The following is an 18705-nucleotide window of genomic DNA, read 5'->3' on the forward strand; positions in this document are numbered from 1 at the left end:
TGTTACCTGGGAGAGGAGACCGGTCCCCACCTCACAACCTCCTTTCAGGCAATTGTACAGAGTGATGAGGTCTCCCCTGATCCTCCTCCTCTCCAGACTGAACAATCCCAGATCCCTCAGCTACTCCCCATAGGACTTGTGCTCCAGACCCCTGTACAGCTTCATTACCCTTCTCCAGACATACTCCAGGGCCTCCATGTCTTACTCATAGCGAGGTGCTCAAAACTGAACACAGCACTGGAGGTGCAGCTTCACCAGAACTGAGTGCAGGGATGATTGTCCCCTGCTCCCTCTGGCTGCACAGTTGCTGATGCCACCTGGGCACACTGCTGGCTCATGTTCAGCCGAGTGTTGACCAACAAAACCCCCAGGTCCTTTTCCTCCACTCAGTTTTCCAGCCACTCTGCCCCCAACCTGTAGCACTGCATGGAGTTGTTGTGATCAGAATGCAGGACCTGGCACTTGGTCTTGTTGAACTTCATCCCGCTGGCTTCAGCCCAGTAATTCAACATGTTTAGGTCCCTCTGTAGGGCCTTCCTACCCCCAGGCTGATTGTCAGTTCTCCCCATCTTGGTATCATCTGCAAATTTACTCAATCCTCTCATCCAGATCATCAGTAAAGATAACAAACAGGACAGGCCCCAGTACCAATCCCTGGGGAACGCCACTTGTGACCCACCGCCAGCTGGATTTAACTCCATTCACCACCACTCTCTAGGCCTGGCTTTCCAGCCAGTTCTTCACCCAACAAAGAGTGTATCCATCCAAACCGTGGGCTGTCAGCTCCAGGAGAATACTGTGGGAGACAGAGTCAAAGGCTTTGTTGAAGTCCAAGCAGACCACGCCAGCAGCCTTTCCCTCATCCACCAGGTGGGTCACCTGGTCATAGAAGGAGTAATGGTAATCCCCTCACTGGTAATCCCTGGCAATCCCTCTCTCTGCTGCCTGGCTGCCACATGGGGCACCACTGAAAATGGTGGCTGCTGCACGGGCTGTGGGGCAGGCAGAGGCAGGGCAGCATGACCACATGCCTGCTGCTGGTCAGGGTGGTACCGGGCACACAAGGACCTTTGGGCTCCTGGCAGACTTGGACAGCCATCTGACAGTGTTTATTTGTCCTATCTTGGAGTTTCAGGTTAATAACTAACAAAGCACTCAGGCTGCTGAAGTTTGAAACCAGGCTACAAAAATGACCAAACATGGCCATTTGGGAAGGGAGTGCTCCAACAGTTGTCCTCGCATCGCCCGGAGGTTATCTAGAGTTAGTTGGAGGTAAAAAGGCAATATGCAGGACAAAGGGTACATGTTTGGAATCAGTAGAGTCTTGACAATACAAAGCCCATGTTTGCAGCCCTGCCTTGAGCAAGGCCACATAGCTGAGGTGTAAAACTTGGGGTGCTCATCTCCCACATGTGAGATTAAGAGATTATCCGAGACATCCAGCATGGCTTCACCAAGGACAGATCATGCATGACCTGTCTGGTGGCCTTCTGTGATGGAGTGACAGCACTGGTGGACAAAGGAAGGGCAACTGATGGCGTCTACCTGGACTTCTGCAACGCCTTTGACATGGTCCCACATCACATTCTTATCTCTAAATTGGAGAGATATGGATTTGAAGGCTGGACTATTTGGTGGATAAAGAACTGTTTGGATGATTGTAGCCAGAGAGTTGTTGTCAGTGGCTTTGTGTCCAGGTGGAGTCCGGTCACAAGTGGTGTCCCCCAGGGCTCTGTCTTGGGACCAGAGCTCTTCATCATCTCTATTAATGATGTAGACAGTGGGATCGAGTGTACCCTCAGTAAGTTTGCTGATGTCACCAAGCTGAGTGGTGCAGCTGACAGAACAGAAGGAAGGGATGCCATCCAAAGGGACATGGACACTTTTGAAAAGTAGGCACATGAGAATCTAAGTAGGTTTAACAAGGTGAAGTCCAAAGTGTTGTAGCTGAGTTGAGGCAATCCCAGATATGAGTACAGACTGTGAGAACTCCTTGAGAGCAGCCCTGTGAATGACTTGGGGTTCCTGGTGGACGAAAAGCTGGACATGAACCAGCAGTGTGCTCTTGCAGCCCAGAAAGCACAGTCCTCGAGGCTGCATCAACAGAGGTGTGGCAGCAGGGTGATGGAGGGGACTGCCCCCTCTACTCTGCCCTCGTGAAGCCCCACCTGAAGTACTGTTTCTCCTCCAACCTAAGCCATTCAATGATTCTATGAAATGGAAGGAAGCCCATGGCACACGCTGATTACACCAGGCTTCAGCACTACAGGTCCATAAAGGCATTCCAGCCACCAAATAACCAAGCTTTTGTGACCATTAGTGCACAGCAATTGTTAGCACTGAAGGATATAATTACAACACGCATCATGCACGCGAGGGCTTTGAGCAGAGTTAAAAAAATATTATTCAAAGCTGGTAACAGGCTATGCGAATTCTTGCTGGGTAACATTTCAGAAGCCAGGGGCGTTTGTGGTTGCGCTCCCAGGTTGTGCAATGGGAGGTGCACAGCTGCCTGGGGCTGCACTGGGAGCTGCCGTGGGGCTGAGCAGGGACCGTATTCCTGCCCTGCAGGTGGCTGCTGGCCGTGTGCCATAGGGTAAGGCACTCCTTGCAGCTGGCCTGAATGTGCCAGGGGCACCTGCTGCCCCGGGGCTGCTCATGGCATTGCACTAGGAGTGGGAACAGATGGGGCAGTGTCACCCCAGCACAGTGATTCATGGTGGCAGAGCGGCGTGCCGCCACTTGTGGGTGCGAATCATCTCGCCTTGCTCTCTGTGTGACCCAGTGGTGGGAAATTGCATGGAAGCTTTTGGTCTGGTGAAGCAATGCCACCCTCCAGCTTGGGGAAGCCAAAGCCTTGGTTCTCCTGGTCTGCGTAAGCAAAGTTTCCACGTTCCTAGGGGAAACAAGGCAGTTTGTGATGGTTTTTCTGACCCCCTTCTGAGGACTAAGGCTGCGTCCCCATGCTGTCCCCAACCCCAAGTGGTGGCTCAGGGTGGCCGAAGATCTCCCCTTTCCCATTGCAACTGGAGCAGGCACTCAGTGACCTCTTTCCCTGGGCCCTGGCCATGCATTGATGTTAGGATTGCAGAGCAGATTAGCACTGGATGCGGGAGCTCCTCGGTTATCTCACACCATGATTCAACACAAACCCACTCTGCTCTGGCTTCCCTGCTCTAAATGTAGTGGTTCATCACAGCTGCTCACAGGGTGTTCCTTCTGGGTGATCTGTACTGATGCCTGTTGCATTGCTCACATCTGCACACGTCCCACAGGATATGTCCCGGGCTGCTCCCAGCCCTGCGCCTGGCACAGGAGGGCTGTGCAAACAAACAGGGCCACAAACAGCACTTAGAAAGGTGTGGAATGCCTCACATGTCTGCTTATGGCACCTTAGCCAAAGCTCTTTGCTCAGTCCAACTTTGCTGGGAATCCCTTTAGATGAAAGCCCTACAAAAGCTACCCAAAGCGTTGTCAGGCCTATTAGCAAACACAAGTTTGGTTTCTGACACTGAGCTGGTGGCACAGCTGGATTATGTCTGCTTAACTCACCTGTGCCTGGCCTCATGAATGTCTTCTGGCAGCTCATGTTATCAAACACTTGGGGTTATTGCCAGAAACTCTGTAGAGCCCTTTGCACAGCACTTCTTGCAGCTCTCACAGTCAGCCAGGCCAAAGGGACGTGCTTTATCATAGCATGGATATGGTGAGGATTCATTGCAATTTGCTTGCATTTATTCAGGAGATTATGTTATTTCCAATTTAACTACATTTTCTCCTGGTGCAAGAGGGCTGTGCAATCTGTTGCAGGTGCAGCACTCCCCTCTTTACCACTGATGTAACCCCAGTTGCACCCATCCTTGTATATTTCTAATGCAGCCATACTGCATCCTCTCTTAAGCCTTGTTGCATCACCTTCCTTTCACTGCTACATCCCCTTGTATCCCAGTTATATTTTCTCTCTATGCTCCCTTACATCCCCAGTGCACCCCACTGTATCCTACCTGCTGCAGCCCCATCCCATGCACCCACCTTGCAGCCCCTTTGCAGCCTGTTTTAACCCCACCACCTTCCTGTTGCATCCCCCTTGCACACTCCCATTGGTATGCTCCTTGTACCCCACGGAAGCCCCACTATGTCCCCAGATTTCTCCCCTGTTGTATCCCCACTGCAGCCCTATTGCATGCCCCTCTTGCACCCCAACTGCAGCTCCGTTGTATCCTCTTTTTGTACCCCTATTGCATCCCTCCCTTGTACTCCTTCTGCAGCCCTACTACACCTCAAATGAAGTCCCATTACACCCCCCTGTCGTGTCCCTCCTTACAATCTCACTGAAGCCCCACCACGTCTCCTATTTCACCCCCCCACCGCGCAACCCCATTCCATCCCCTCTGAGCCCCTTCCAGCCCCCTTTCCACCCCCCCTCCCCCTCCTTGCACCCCCTTTTCAACCCCCTCCCACCTCCCATTTCACCCCCACTGCAGCTCCCTTCGCACCGCCCCTTCCATCACCGCCCGTGCGCTCCGCTGCGCCCCCGCGGATCCTTCCCGGTACCGGCGCGGGGAGGCGGGCGCAGCGGAGCCGCCGCGTTTCTCTCGGCGCTGCCATCGCCGCCCGGCCCGGCCCGGTAAGCGACGGGGGCGAGGAGCTGCGGGGGGCAATGCTGGGGCCGAGGGGCACCGGGGGCGATACCCGGATACCGAACCGCTGCCCCGCGGGCCCTGGCATTGATGGATACGGGGAGGGAGGAGGAGACTGAAAGGCCTTAGCGGAACGCAAGGAGTAATTTGTAAAGATATGCTTAAAAACCGTCCTTCCAATTCAAAAAAATAAAATCAGGGCACAAAGAGGAGGAGAGCGGTGATGCTGCTGTGCTAGCTGAAGGATGCCGTCATTTTGCTGGAGCAGGTTTTGGGGAGGGATATATGGATGAGGGGAGAGGGTGGGGGTGGCCTCAGCACCCAGAACCCATCCTCTGGAGGGGGCTGAGGCCGGGTGCACTCGTGACATCTGCATTGGGGTGGCGTGGCGGTGGGGTCTGGCTCGTGGCCCCGGGCCGCGCCGTGCAGCTGCAAGTGGGTCAGAGATGGGTGTTTTGTGAACCGGCGCTGTAGAAATAATGATCTCATTTCTGCCGTCTATAAATAAATGAAGGTGAAAGGGCACATTTCCTACTTCCAGCCCTTCGGAGACTGGATTAAGACAGAGAGCTGGCTGACGGACAGAGATCGTCCAAATACGAATAGATCTTAAATTATTACTTCGCTGCGACTGGTATCTAAAAGGTCACGCTGTGAAACATACCTCTGAGGAATCGTAATGTTAGTTATGTCATTGATGACAGTCAATAGTGTTTTTCTGGCTGTTGGGGATGGCAGGGGGAGGCGGTTGTGAGGGAGATGTTTATATGCACGGTGCCAGTTTTCCTTACACCATTAGCACTATGAGCTGGGGCTCCTGGGGGCTCTGTTTGTGCTGCTGAAGCCCACTGGAGCCCCCTGGTTTTGCTGTGGGATCTTAAAGTTGCTTTCATGCAATAATTAGAGTATGCTTAGAAGCGTTTTTTTGCATCTGAATGTTTGGAGATGTACAGTCTGTTGGGCTGCTGGGGAGAAACAGGGAGCCGTGGGCGCAGGGAGCGGTGTGCAGGAGGCAGCCCTGCCTGCCCAGCCCAGCACAGACCCATAACCTTTCTGCTTGAGTTCTGACACACCTGATGAGCAGAACAGCATGCACCAGGCATTTCTTGGCGTGAAAATGCTCCCTGGCCATGCACACAGCTGCAGGCTGCATCGCTTCCCAGCTGGTGCATCACAAGGGCTCTGTGGCCATAACCCCCCCTGTTCCCCTGCACCTCCTGCAGCCCTGCCATTGCTCATCCCATTGCAGGGGCTCGCCTATGAGAAGCTGCTCTATGAGAGGCATTGCTCAGTGCAAAGCCTCACCGTCTCCCTGGGAAACGATGTGAGCTGCTTTCACATCCGTGGGCTCGGGTTTTGTTTTTGAGCTAAATGCAGGTTTCTGATCCCACACACTGCTGTGTGCTGCTGCTCCTGCTGCATCTTGCATGAGGTTTGGAAAAAAAATCCCCATGTATACTTGGGCTGCATCGCTGGGTCTTCTCCAGCCCCCCTGGGGTGCCCCAATGAGCTTGGAAGTGAACAAATATTAATGAGGATTCCAACCTGGCTATCAGTCACTTGTCTCTTTGGCTGGTGGCCCTGGGGACTGTCATTGACATATTGTCCTTGCAGCACCCTGCAGCCCCCTCCCATCTCCTAGCCTCTGCCACATGTCAGTGCCTGCTTGGGGTGCCTGGACCCCAGCTCTGGGCTGTCTCCCAGCCCCCTGCCAGCAGCCATGGGACGCAGAGGCCAAACCGGTGTTCCTGGTTCAGCATCCCATGCCCTGCCGGCTACACAGCCTTACTGCTGTCATCATCTCAAGGCATTTATCGGTCTTGCCTAATGGGTGTTTGTGAGTTAATTGATGAGGGCTTGCTTTGCACTGTTTGCAACAACTCTTGCAGCCTCGTGCTGAGTAATAGGTGGCAGTCACAAGGCTCCAGGCTGTTCCCATTTACTTTCACTGTTCAGCCTTAGCAGTCCTTCCAGCAGGCAGCCAAGGGCTCCCAGGCAGCCAACCCTCCATGACATTGGGGTGCCTGGGGCCACGCTTCCTTTTCCCATTATCTGCATCTGTAGTGCACACTTTGATCCCACTTGGAACGAGTGCCCTGCTGGCACAACGCTGCACAAAGTTCTGCATTTACACAAGCAGGGCAAAGGTTAGTCAGAAGACACCAATGATGAGTTTGGAAGGGGAGCTGGTGCCTTAAATATCCCAAACTGGCTGCTTCCCTTGCTGCAGGTCAGCAAGGAGAAGGAAAGCAGCAGAGCAATCCTAACCTTGTTTTCCTCTTTCAACAGTGAGCAACAACACCCACAGCAAGCAAGACCTGTGCCAAGAGGAGGAGGAGGGGATCTCTAGAGAGTAAGCCGGACTTTGAATGCCTCTCCCCTTTTTGCTTTGCTTTCCAGAAGTAGTGAAGGCAGAGGAGTTGAGGCAGTGACCTCGGGGGCAGTGGCCCCATCCCACTGTGTCCTTGTGCTGTCCTTGCTGCTCACTTGTCTTCCTCATGGGCTGCAGTGCCTGTGCTGTGTGCTTCATTTCTTCCCTGTCTTAGCAGCACAGCCAAAGGCAACACGTGCTGGCAGGTGGATTGGACCGTGGAGCCCTGCTGCTGGCACGAGGTGTTCCTGCTGCTCCAAGGACTTGTTTATAGGCAGGGAGCACAGGGAGCAAAGATCTTCCTGCAAAATGACAGTGAAATGAATAACTGTGTCATTCAGGCTTGAGGAAGTAGCTGATGTTTGGCTTTGCTAAGGAGGGATCTGGTGCAAACATCTCCTGCATTCCTTGAATTACAGTTACTCCTTTTTTTCCCTGGGGAAGGTGGGAAGCTGGATTTTGCTGTGGACTTTTTGCAAACTTTTCATCTTGGTGCCATACGGCGTGTGTTTGTGATGTGATTCAGTATTGCAGCACCAGTGGGGGAGAGGATATCGCCGTGCTGCTTTGGTTCCTGTTTCACTGCAAGCGCGCCAGCCTGGCTGCTAAAGGAAGCAGAAATACATCTGCATGTGCTGACGTGGGGAAATTTGGTGCAGGAGGAGACATGGGTGAGAGGACACCAGGCACTGGAAGTGTTTTGTTTTATAATCAAGTGTGACAAGACAGCTAGTGCTGAGGAAACGGGTGAGACATAGGCTGGTGAGCAGCAGGAATTAAAGGCTGTGTGTTGCATGGTTTAATCCCTTGATGAGAAAAATAGATCCTTGCTGCTGGCAGTTGGGAGAGCAGAGCGAAGGGCTGTGGGCACCTGTCCTGGTGTGATATCTGGGGGGACATTGATGCAGGTTGTTTGGGAGCTGGGCTGGATCCTGAGAGGGGCAGCAAGCACAAAATGGCTCCTGGGCATTTGGAGTATAGGGGTGTTTTGGTGCCATATCAGGAACAGGGATGAATATGTCTCGGATAAGGGCTGGTGGCCAAAGAGCACCCTGCCAGGTTCCTTCCATCCCTTCCCAAGACCACTAATAGGCTCTGCTCCCTTGATTAGTCAGTGCCTGTGCAGAGCAGTAATGAGCCTGGAGCTGGGCTCAGGCTGTGGATTCTAGGTCAGCAGCTGTGTGCTGGGGATTTGGGAGCAGGCAGGGCCTGCATGGGGTCTGCATGTGAGCTGCAGGGCCGTGAGCACCTCATGGGTGGGCATCGCACCAGCTGAGCTCTGTGCATCACTGTGCCTTGGTCTGTGCCCACCTGGAGCTTATTGCTCTTAAGGATATGCACTGTGAGGAGGACAACATTGTAATGATTAGTCATACTGAGCTTTAAACTTTATTGCCCTCCTGACCGCTGTCCTTTGCCTCACACCCTGCCATTTTCCTCTTCTCCTGACTGCCAAGATTTCATTTAGCCTTGTCTAGTTTCTGGTGTTTGACCCCTGATCCCTCAATGCACCCAGGTAGGGCCAGGCCAGAGGAGCAGCATGGACCTCGATGTGCTCAACATGTTCGTCATCGCTGGCGGCACCCTGGCCATCCCCATCCTGGCCTTTGTGGCCTCCTTCCTGCTGTGGCCCTCTGCGCTCATCCGCATCTACTACTGGTGAGTGCTCCCCTCTGAAAACAGGGCTCAGCTTCCAGGGCAGGGGCTGTCCTTGTGCTGGCACTTACAGAAAGGACTCGCCCCATTCTCCCCCTCTCTTGTGGGTGCAGGGGTGGTTTTCCTTACCCACGTGCATCCTGTCCTTCCTGATAGCAGCAGGCCAGTGTTATGTCCTTCATCCCCATTTGTCCCTGGAAATTAGCAATAAACATGCTGTCGGCTTTCATTTCTGGGCTTGTAGCAGAGGAAAGCTGGAATCGTGCTCCTGCAGAGAGCTGGGCAGCATCTCACCGGCCTCCCACACGGCTGCTATCACATGCTGGTGGCAGATGGTGGCTCCCGCAGCCTGGCTCAGGGGTGTTCCCCATCAAAGTGACCTCTTATAGGTGAAGGATGTTATCCCGCCCTGCTGCTCAGCCGCACAGCGTTATTAAGTCCTTCCTTCTGATGGAGCATTTAATAGCAACCCTCTAATCAAAGCATCTGGGAGCTGGTGGGAGGGGTGAGGTAATGCAAACCTCAGCAAACCAACCCAACAGCAGCTCCCCGCTGCGCATCAGGGGGCGAAGCATCACCTCGTGGTGTTGGGGGGGAGACAGAGAAGAGCCCACAGCAATGTCCTTCAGGGCTGTGAATTATGGGCTGGGTGAGAGCAGAAAGGCAGTGGCGCATCTCCGGACACCCTTCCTTTCTCCCATCACTCATTTCCCTCCTCATCATCACTGAGATGCCACAGCACAGGGACCTGGAGGACCAATCATGCTTCCCTGTTAGTGCCCACAGGGGCTGAGGGGCACTTGGGGCCAGCCCAGCAGGGTCAGCCGCTGCTGCCCACGGGTTAAGCGGTTTAGCTGTGGCTGCTGAGCCTGTTAACGCCTTGTGGGAGATCAGTTCAGCTTTGCACAGATTATTTTGTCTTCTGCTGAATTGATCCATCAGGATCAGTTGCTAAAAACGTTATCAACTTGCCCATCAGTAGTTTACACCGGTGCCTTTGAGGCGAGCACTCTTAAGACACTTATTCAGGGAGAAATTCGCCTCTCCTTGTAGGACCCGCGCATGGCCATGATATTGCTTAAGTCCCACTAACTCCCTCAAAAAAGGGATTATGGTAAAAGAGGATTGTGCTATGCATAAGCTTTGAGTGGGCAGAGAGCTAGGACAGCCCAGCACAGTGTTGGTGACCTTGATTCTGTGTCTCAAGTAAATTCTGATATTGTGCATGTAGGTATTTGGAAGCAGCTTGGCTGCCAGGAGGAGCCCAGCAGTTGTTCTGACTTTTGACTGTAGGGGAAATGCAGACAAACTGTACCTATTCCATGGCCTTTGACTGCACGTACACAGCATCTGTCCAAAGTGTCACAGATAATCTCTGCCCAGGTCCCCTCTGGCTGGTAGTTTTACTGCAGCATCTTTAGCCAGGCTGCAGGTGGGAGCTCTCTGCTACCTGAGGAATAGCCCAGTTTTCTGTGGGGTCAGGCTGGTATCTTCTGGGTGAGGGATGGTCACCAACAGACTGCTGGTGTGTGTATCTAAACACATTTTCAAATCCATTGAGGTGGCATATGGGAAAAGGGTCCCAACTGTGCCCTGGTCTTGCTCCTGGAGTTATTTTCTCCCTGTTTCCAGGTACTGGCGTCGAGCCCTGGGCATGCAGGTCAAATACGTAAACTATGACGACAGCTATCAGTTCTGTTATTCCTATAGAGGAAGACCCGGGTACCGGCCATCTATCCTGATGCTACATGGCTTCTCAGGCCACAAAGACATGTGGCTGTCCATAGTCAAGGTGGGACTCCAGTTTTCTTGTTGTTGCTTAGTGAGTCAATAGTCTGGGACTCAAGGGTGGTGTGGGGGCACACGGGCTACGATGATCATTATAACGTGCTAGGAATACCCTCTGCTCTGTGACTGTTGTTTGTTGGATCCTTTTCATCCCTATGAATGCAAATTTGCCTCCCATTGGTATGATCACCCCATTTTGTTTTGGCAGTTCCTCCCCAAGAACCTGCACTTGGTGTGTGTTGACTTGCCTGGGCATGAGGGCACAACCCGCTCAGCCTTGGACGATTACTCCATTATGGGACAAGCAAAGAGGATCCACCAGGTAAAGTCTCTTGGTGCTTCGCTGTCACTCCTGCTGCACGAGGGATGTAAGGGATGCTGGTACCCACATGGCCCCACTCCCTCCCACAGTCCTGCCCAGGCTGCCGGGTCGGTCCACTGGCCTCATGGTTTTGGGGTGAATTTCTCCAAGGACACCACGCCTTTGATTCTTCTGCCCTAACAATGCTCCTTCTGCTCCTGTGTAGTTCGTGGAGTGCATCAAACTGAACAAGAGGCCCTTCCACCTCGTCGGCACCTCCATGGGTGGGAACGTTGCCGGGGTTTATGCTGCGCAGTACCCGGACGATGTGTGCAGCCTGACTCTGATTTGTCCTGCAGGTGAGAACGTGGGGCAGGCCAAACATGAAGAAGAATGAGCAGGGGCTGCTGCAAGAACCCAGAGTAGTGCTGGTGCTAAAGGGTCCATACACATCACATAGTGCAAAATTAGTTGAAACTATTCATATATATAGTCTGGAATTCTCTGGCAAGGCAAAGAGCTCACGAGAGGAATTAACAGCCCTGCCCTGATCGCTGTTCTCCAGAGCTTTGCAGTTTGCCCAGCTCGAGATAAAGCCTCGGGCAGATGGGTGCAGGAGCCCATGCAGGACAGGGGGCTTCTCCTGGGGGCTCTGCTGCATTGCACCGTGCTCACCCCTTCTTTGCCCCAGGGTTGCCGAGCTTCACCGACAGCAAATTTGTCAAGATGCTCCGGGAGCTGAAGGAGTCCGAGCGCACTGACAGGATCCCACTGATTCCCTCCACACCTGAGGAGATGGCCGACATGCTGAAGCTCTGCTCCTACGTTCGCTTCAAGGTGCCACAGCAGGTGAGGAACCAGGAGAGGTTTTTTGGGGCGGCACCCCGGATCTGCCCACTGGCAGCTTCCCTGCTGCCCTCTGCCAGTGCCGGCTGGAATAACCCTGCATGAGGCACAAGAGTTCCAGCAGCAGGCTGTGAAATAGAAGTGCTTTTCAATAAATATGGCTGTCAGGAAGCACTAAATAAATAAAGAAGGCTATTGTCTGGCCTGGAGGGGAACTGTTTGTTGCTTTTTTAGCAGAAGCTATGGAAATGTTAATCACGGCATTGTGAGGTGAGAGGAACTTGGCAAGGAGCTCACTATTTAGCCAGGTTTTCCTTAGGAAGTCTGGGATGAGCAGATTGGAAAATAAGAAAAAAATGTGAAGTCATGCCAAGACCAATTTTTTTGGCAAAAGAACAAAAGAAGGAAGAAAAGCAGAGTCATGGCTGAAACAGCCTGCCAGCCATCAGAGAAAAATGCAGTTTAGCATTACAAAAGGCTGAAATAGTTTCTGGTGAAATGCTTGTTACCCAAGTGCTGATGTGACAGCCAGACATGCAGTGGCCCACCTGGTGGTGGGGCAGGCACACTGCTGGCCCCATCCGAGGTGCAGCCCCCCAGTACGTCCCTGTTCTCCCCCTGCAGATCCTTCAGGGCCTGGTGGACGTCCGCATCCCACACAACGATTTCTACAGAAAACGTAAGTGTGTCCTGCATCCCTGGGCTGCCCCTGTACCTCGTGCTGAGAGCCCTAGGGGGCAGTGGGGTGGATGGATTTAGGGATGCATAGGCAACGGGGCTGCTGCTTTGTCCTCATCCAGTGCATGCTGGTGTCTATGGGGAGGTGGGGTTGAAGAAGAATGCCTCTGTTGCAGTTTGGTGGAGCTGCTGAATGCCATCACCGCCCCTGCTGGTGAGCTGGTTCTCCATGTCATGGGGCTGCACACAAAGCATCCTTCTCCATAGGCTTACTCTCCCCCTGTTCACCACAGTGTTTTTAGAAATTGTGGATGAGAAGTCCCGGCACTCTCTCCATGAGAACATGAACAAGATCAAAGCACCGACGCAGGTCATCTGGGGAAAGCAGGACCAGGTATGTGACTGCCTCTTGGCTACACGCTTTTGGGTGTTGCCAAGTCTGACATAATCTGGGAAGAGGAATAAGAGGAATAAATTGCCAGTAGAGTTGTGCTGGCAACCAGGGAGAGATGTGCTCTTTAGTGTGCAGGTGGCAAGGAGAAAGCATCACTCCATGTGGTTACAAGTGAGAAACAGGGAGATCTGGAGGTTGGGGAAGGGGCAAAGTGCAGGCATAGGCTGGCACCCAGTGCAGAGCTTGGGGAGATGGTACAGCATGGCCTCAGCCCTCCCCCACCAGCATTGCAAAGGCCATGTCTGCATCCCTGCTCAGCATCTGTTTTGATGCTCAGCATCAGCATTTGTTGGGTTGACAAATGCAGTGTGCCATGTGGTGCACTGCTGCACAGTCTGTTTCTGTTTGAGGCACCAAAGGAGCCCTTTTGGCAGGCATGGTGGGCAGTGTCCTGTGCTGTTGGATTAACCGTGGGCAAGCACTGGAACAGGGAAGTGGTGGAGTCACTGTCACTGGAGGTGTTCAAGAAACACGTGGATGTGGCACTGAGGGACAAGGTTTAGTGGGCATTGTGGTGATGGGTTGATGGTTGGACTAGATGGTCTTAGAGGCCTTTTCCAGCCTTAATGTCTCTATGATCTCGACTGAGCCTGCAAAGGCATCTCCAATGGGGTTTCTGCCATGGCCAGTAAAGCCCAGTGCTACGGCAGTGACTTTTCTCCCCAACGTCCAGGTCCTGGATGTTTCTGGTGCTGACATCTTAGCAAGTGCCATCCCGGACTGCCACGTGTCCATCCTGGAGAACTGTGGCCACTCGGTGGTGGTGGAGCGGCCACGCAAGACAGCAAACCTCATCCTGGAGTTCCTGGCAATGTTGCACAGCACAGGCAACAGCAAGAAGCAGGCGTGATGAGGCTGGAGCCGTGCCGAGGCCGCGTCTCGGAGCTGTAACACATCGAAGCATTGATGAGTTCTCAGGGATTTGTACAAACCATGGTGGACGTGCCAAAGTCCCTGAGGCAGCAGAGTCACTGACACACCGACCTAGAGCACTGCTGACACAGCGACCTACGACCTCTGAGCAGCCCACGTAGACGCAGGAACAGGACCCGAACCTTTTCTACTCCTAGGTTAAGTAGAAACGAGCAGAAACCACAACCCGCTAGCCATGCAGTGTGTTGAAGCTCCCAGTGCAGCCCACGTTGCCCACATTACTGGCACACAGTTGTGAATGACATCCCCTGGACTCTCTGACAAACGCAGGGGACAGGAGGCATCCCGGAGCAGGGCTCGCCGTGTTCCCAGCCCTGACCGCCGCGTTGCATGCTGCCGTGCTGTGCGAACCCCGCGCTCTGGGCACGGCGCTCCTTTCCTTGCTCAGATGATGAGAGAGAACACGTGGAAGTCACACGGCTGTGTGTGTGGATGCCTTCACACTTCGGCTGTGCAGATTTCCTCAGATCCCTGAGCAGCTCCTGTGCATGTGTGATGCCTTAACAGCCTGTGAGCAGCCCACGGGGGAGGGCGGGCGCGGGGCGAGGGTGTCTCGGCTCTTCTCTGTCCCCTTGTGCTGCAGAATGCTCCGATGTAAATAACACATTTCTTAATGAATTCCGTGAATTCTGTGATTGGTGACGGTGCTGAAAACGTGTGGAAGAGGGGAACCGGCCGGTGCGTGACGGCCATCATGCCCAGGTACCTGTACATATATTTGGAACTCCCCAGTGGTTTCTCTGCTCTTTTTGAGAGAAGAAACATTTGTTCTTTTGGAAAATGAACAATTTCCTGTTAATCGCTTGTTATGGTTTCTACTAAAGGAGTTGATTTAAAAAAAAAAACATAATTAAAAAAAAAAAAGATGGATAGTTTTACGTGGTAAAAAACAGAAAAGAAATGTTTGGGTATCTGTATGGTTTCTCATATGCCACAGATTGCTGTCTGCAGAGGATTTCTATGGCAATTAAAATCTAGGAATTTAAAGAGCACTCCATGTGTTGATTTCTTTCCTTTGGGACGGGCAGGGCTGTGTGGAATGGCAGTGTTGGGGCTCTCTTCTTTCCTCTCACATTTCTATGAGTTCCAGCTTTTGCCATGAGGAACACTTGGTAATACTGAGGGAGATCATGATGAGCAGGAAGGTTCCATGCTCACCTCCTCTAAGAAAAAAGGTGAAATTGCTGTTTTTTCCCTTTTTAAGAGGAGGTAGCCCTAAACAGTCAAAAAGCACAATAAAACCTTGGGGGCCATGCAGCTTGAGCTGAGTCTTTGCACTAAAAAACTAAAACATGGTAAAAGTATGCAATGGGCACCTCCTGGCTGCAGCTGGACATCGCTGCAGGAGCAGGGGCAGCTCCTGCCTGGTGACAGAACCCCCAGCCCTTTGCCCAGGGGCTGACGGCAGCTGAGAGCACTGATGGGCACAGGGAGCACCTGGAGGTGGGCACTGACACCTCAGCCCTCATTCCCTGCTGGGAGCCGGCAAAGCCCCACGCTCCTGTGTGCCAAAGGCTGCCTCTGGGAACCAGAACCCTCACCCCAAGGTAAGGCTGTGGCCCTGGGAAGTGGGCAGTGGGGCTCCCATCTGGAATTTGGTTCAGCTATGGGGAAAATGTGGTGTGCTGTGCTGCTGTGGGGCTGAGCAGTGCAGGGTGCCATGTGGGAGCTGCCCTGCAGTCCTTCTCCCACTGTCTGAACCTTCCCCTGACTCATGGCATTTCACAACCCTCCTGGCAGCAGAACATGTTTATCTTGGGGAAGCCAGGATGGAAGCACTCTGGGACATAAGATTCTCTGACATGTTCCTGTTGCCTGTGTGGGACAGGACACCCACAGTGCGGCACAGTGCCCCTCCAGCCCTGTGTGTTCTGCTGCAACCAGCGTGGGGAAGGCAAGGAAGATACGTGGGGTTGGCGTTTCAGTGGGCTTCATTGTTTTGGGGTTTCTTTTTCGCAAGCAGACAGTTGTAAGAATGCACTCCTAAGGTAGGGGCACTACATCGAGCTGCTTCCTAGAAGTGCTCAGTTTGCTCTGCAGAGTAGAACCCACATGCTGGCTTGATGTGCTGCTCTATCGATTTTTTTTCTTTCTTTTTTTTTTTTTTGATGTGATTTGGGGAACAGCTGTGTGGGTGCTCTGGGTGAGCTGCCACGTTGCCTGTAGCACTGCTGGCCTTTGTGTTCATCCCTGTGCACCCTGTGCTGCTCCCACCAGGACAGCATTTGCTTCTCATCAGTCCTCTTCCTCTAACCCAGAATTAAAACTAAAGATCAATAAGGTCAATGGCATGTGTTTTTGCCAGGTACTCTTATTCCATGTCAACCTCAGGAAGTGACAAAAGTATCACAGCAATGAGAACCTGGGGAGCCCAGGCTCTGCTGGGTGCACTCATTGGGTGATGCACAGGGCTGGAACAAACCTGCCTGCTGCTTGTCTGCACCTGAGAGCAGAATTGTGCCTTCACTGTTCCAGAGCTACCCACTCCCTACTTTTCCCCCCGGGGAAAGAAGCTCCCTCCTGCAGCTCTGCTCGGAGCTCTAGTGGAGCTGGGACACATCGTGCATCCCCTGCGCGTCTCTTCCATCCCAGCAAGGAGGATTTGCGTCCACCTCGTGGGCTGCATTAAACCGGAGGTCCCCCAGCTTTGCAGCGGTGATGCCATTTTTTGCACGGTAAAAGCCCCACTGGAGAAACGCAGCTCCTCCTGCTCTCCCCTTGCCATGCCGCAGAAGGACACCGGCTTGGCACAGCGCAGCCCGTGGCTCCGTGCCTCGGTCGCCGCCACTGCAGCACTTGTGGCGAAGCGGCACCAGGTGGCAGCAAGCGACCGCCGAGGGGAGAGATGTGACCGCTCTCCTCCCCCCGCAGCAGAGAGCCGAACCCCCGCGCCGTCACCCAGGAGCTGGCAACGCTCGGGTCAAACTCTCTCCTTCCCGACACGTCGCAACGTGGAGGTTTAAAAACAACTCGGCTCGGAAGGGGGTTAAATCATTAACTTGTTCTGCTGAGACCAGAAGCCCCTCGGTGCTCCTGGGACGCCTGTGCACGACGGATGCCGCTGTGCCGAGGGCAGAAGGCTGAAGGCAGGACGCTGGGGCGGCACGCACAGCCCGAGCGGGAGCACCGGGAGCCGCGCGCAGCAATGCGATCCGCAGCCTCTTCCTGTTGTGCAACCGCTGCCAGCGGCCCACTGAATGTTTGGGAGATTTGTCAGGGCTGTTGTGCTTCCAGATAATGTTTATTTGCTTGTTTCAGGTCTGGTTTTCACAAGCAATGGATTTAAACAGCACAGGCTGAGGCATGGCACAAAGTCGCTCCCCGCAGCCCCCTCCACATGCATTGTGCCCCGCACACAGCCCCACGCTCCTGCTGGCCCCAGGCTGGGCTTGGCACCGATGTTATTTACATTTTCACTGCTCAACCTTCATACGATCCTGCCTTTATGTAATAGTTCAGCATGGGATAGGAGGCTGCTTGGCCAGCCCTGGCCACGTGGGGGGCCCATGGCTTTGTGCAGACCACCAGATACTGTCTGGCACCCTCTGTGCTCTCACACCAGCCCGTTCCCTGCCTCCCCGAGTCCCATTTTGGCTCCATCCTCTCCAGGAGCATCCCCTGGTGCAGCTCAGGCTGGGAGGAGGGTGTGCCAGCAGAGCTGGGGTCCATGATACAGCAGTGATCACAGATTGTGAGTACCAGCGCCAAGTGCTGATGGCACCAGGGTACTCTAGCCATGTGTTGTGCTCCAGTTTTGTTGCCCCTGGGGTTTTGCAGCTTTGTGATACAGGGCACCTCAAGCACAAACACCCAGGGCAGAAACTTTTGTGTGACTCCTTTTTCCCTAAAATAAGAAGCACAGAGTCTTCTTGATATGTGCTGCCGTAAATCAAAAGTTGAACAGCCACCCAGGAGCTCTGCAGGGAGGTGTCCAGGTGTCCCAACCAGTGCGGACAGAATGTGGCACCAGTGGGGATGGGATGTGTCATGGCTGTGTGGCCAGAGCACTCTGTGCGCCAGCCAGGACTGCTGTTCTTCATGGGCACCCCTTCTAGGCCCCAGGAGCAATGGGATTTTTACAACTCCTCTCGGGGAATGAGGGATTTAATCACGCCAGGTCACTGTCCTGCAGCCACGACCGTGGTCACAGTGTGTCCCCCATTCCTGCCAGCTCTGTGTCTCTGGGCTCCACACCCCTCCCATCCTTCCTGAAAACAATGTGCTTGCATAATATGCCTGAAGGTTAATTACCGTTGGAGCATCCTCCCTGATGGTTCCTGCCAGTGTTCTCGAGGAGAGGATCATAGAATCATAGAGCTGGTGGGCAAGCCATGCCAGTGCAGCCTTCAGCTGAGACCAAATCTTGGCCACAAAGGGCAGCTGGGGGCTTCCAAAGCAATGCAGCTGTTGTAGGCTAGACTGGCTGGCAATGTTTTTTTGGCAACATTGCCTAGCAGTTCCTTCTGGGGAGATTAATTCTTAGCTGCCTGCCTCTTTACCTGGCCCTGGCTATGTAGGCTGACATTTCCCAAAGTTGCAGAGGTCCAGCAAAGGGAAAGTAGCAGAACCTGTTGGCATCATTCTCCCCCAACAGCATGGATTTGGGATCTGTAGGAAGGGACCAGGCTTATCCTGCAGCACAATGCCAGCTCAGGCTGTGCTTGCTGGGTCACCTGTCCCAGCACCCAGCTGTGCTCCGCAGGTGGGACAGAGCGTGCCTGAGCCAGCAAAGCCTGCTCCTAAAAATAACTTTCTTATCTTCCACTCCATCCAAATCAACATCAGCTCAGGCTATAAATAGCTATGTGTGGTAAGCAGGTTTGATACCAGGAAGGGGCTGCTGGAGAGGAGGGTATGTGGGGGGGGAGATGTAGGGGCTCTTCTGTGTGTCCCCCAATGGACAGCCACCCCAAACCTCATTGAGCTGGGGGCTCTCTGGGGTGGGAAGATGCTTCCCCTGATTTCATCTCCTTGCAAAGCAGCTACCAAAAAAAGTCTGGGTAAATAATGCCCCACGTGCCCTTTCTGAGTCAGGGCC

General features: G+C 53.5%; 1 protein-coding gene across 1 annotated transcript; it reads left to right on the top strand.

Moving 5' to 3' along the window:
- The first annotated feature begins 4493 nt into the window (after positions 1-4493).
- Positions 4494-14658, top strand: ABHD6 (abhydrolase domain containing 6, acylglycerol lipase). The gene is made up of 10 exons (XM_031607914.2): positions 4494-4627; positions 6930-6993; positions 8528-8670; positions 10300-10459; positions 10664-10777; positions 10983-11115; positions 11448-11605; positions 12227-12281; positions 12574-12674; positions 13408-14658. Exons 3-10 carry the CDS (start codon positions 8552-8554, stop codon positions 13582-13584), a joined length of 1017 nt encoding a protein of 338 aa, XP_031463774.2. The 5' UTR covers positions 4494-4627; positions 6930-6993; positions 8528-8551; the 3' UTR covers positions 13585-14658.
- Positions 14659-18705: the final 4047 nt, after the last annotated feature.

The sequence above is a fragment of the Phasianus colchicus genome, chromosome 11, assembly GCF_987193195.1.
Source record: "Phasianus colchicus chromosome 11, bPhaCol1.hap1.1, whole genome shotgun sequence".
NCBI lineage: Eukaryota > Metazoa > Chordata > Aves > Galliformes > Phasianidae > Phasianus > Phasianus colchicus.

What these genes read in the sequence shown, in the direction of transcription:
- ABHD6 (XM_031607914.2), top strand. Translation starts at nt 8,552, where the DNA reads ATGGACCTCGATGTGCTCAACATGTTCGTCATCGCTGGCGGCACCCTG. An exon ending in CAACGATTTCTACAGAAAAC is followed by an intron (nt 12,282 to 12,573) that starts GTAAGTGTGTCC and finishes TGTTCACCACAG; the next exon opens with TGTTTTTAGAAATTGTGGAT. An exon ending in TCTGGGGAAAGCAGGACCAG is followed by an intron (nt 12,675 to 13,407) that starts GTATGTGACTGC and finishes CCCAACGTCCAG; the next exon opens with GTCCTGGATGTTTCTGGTGC.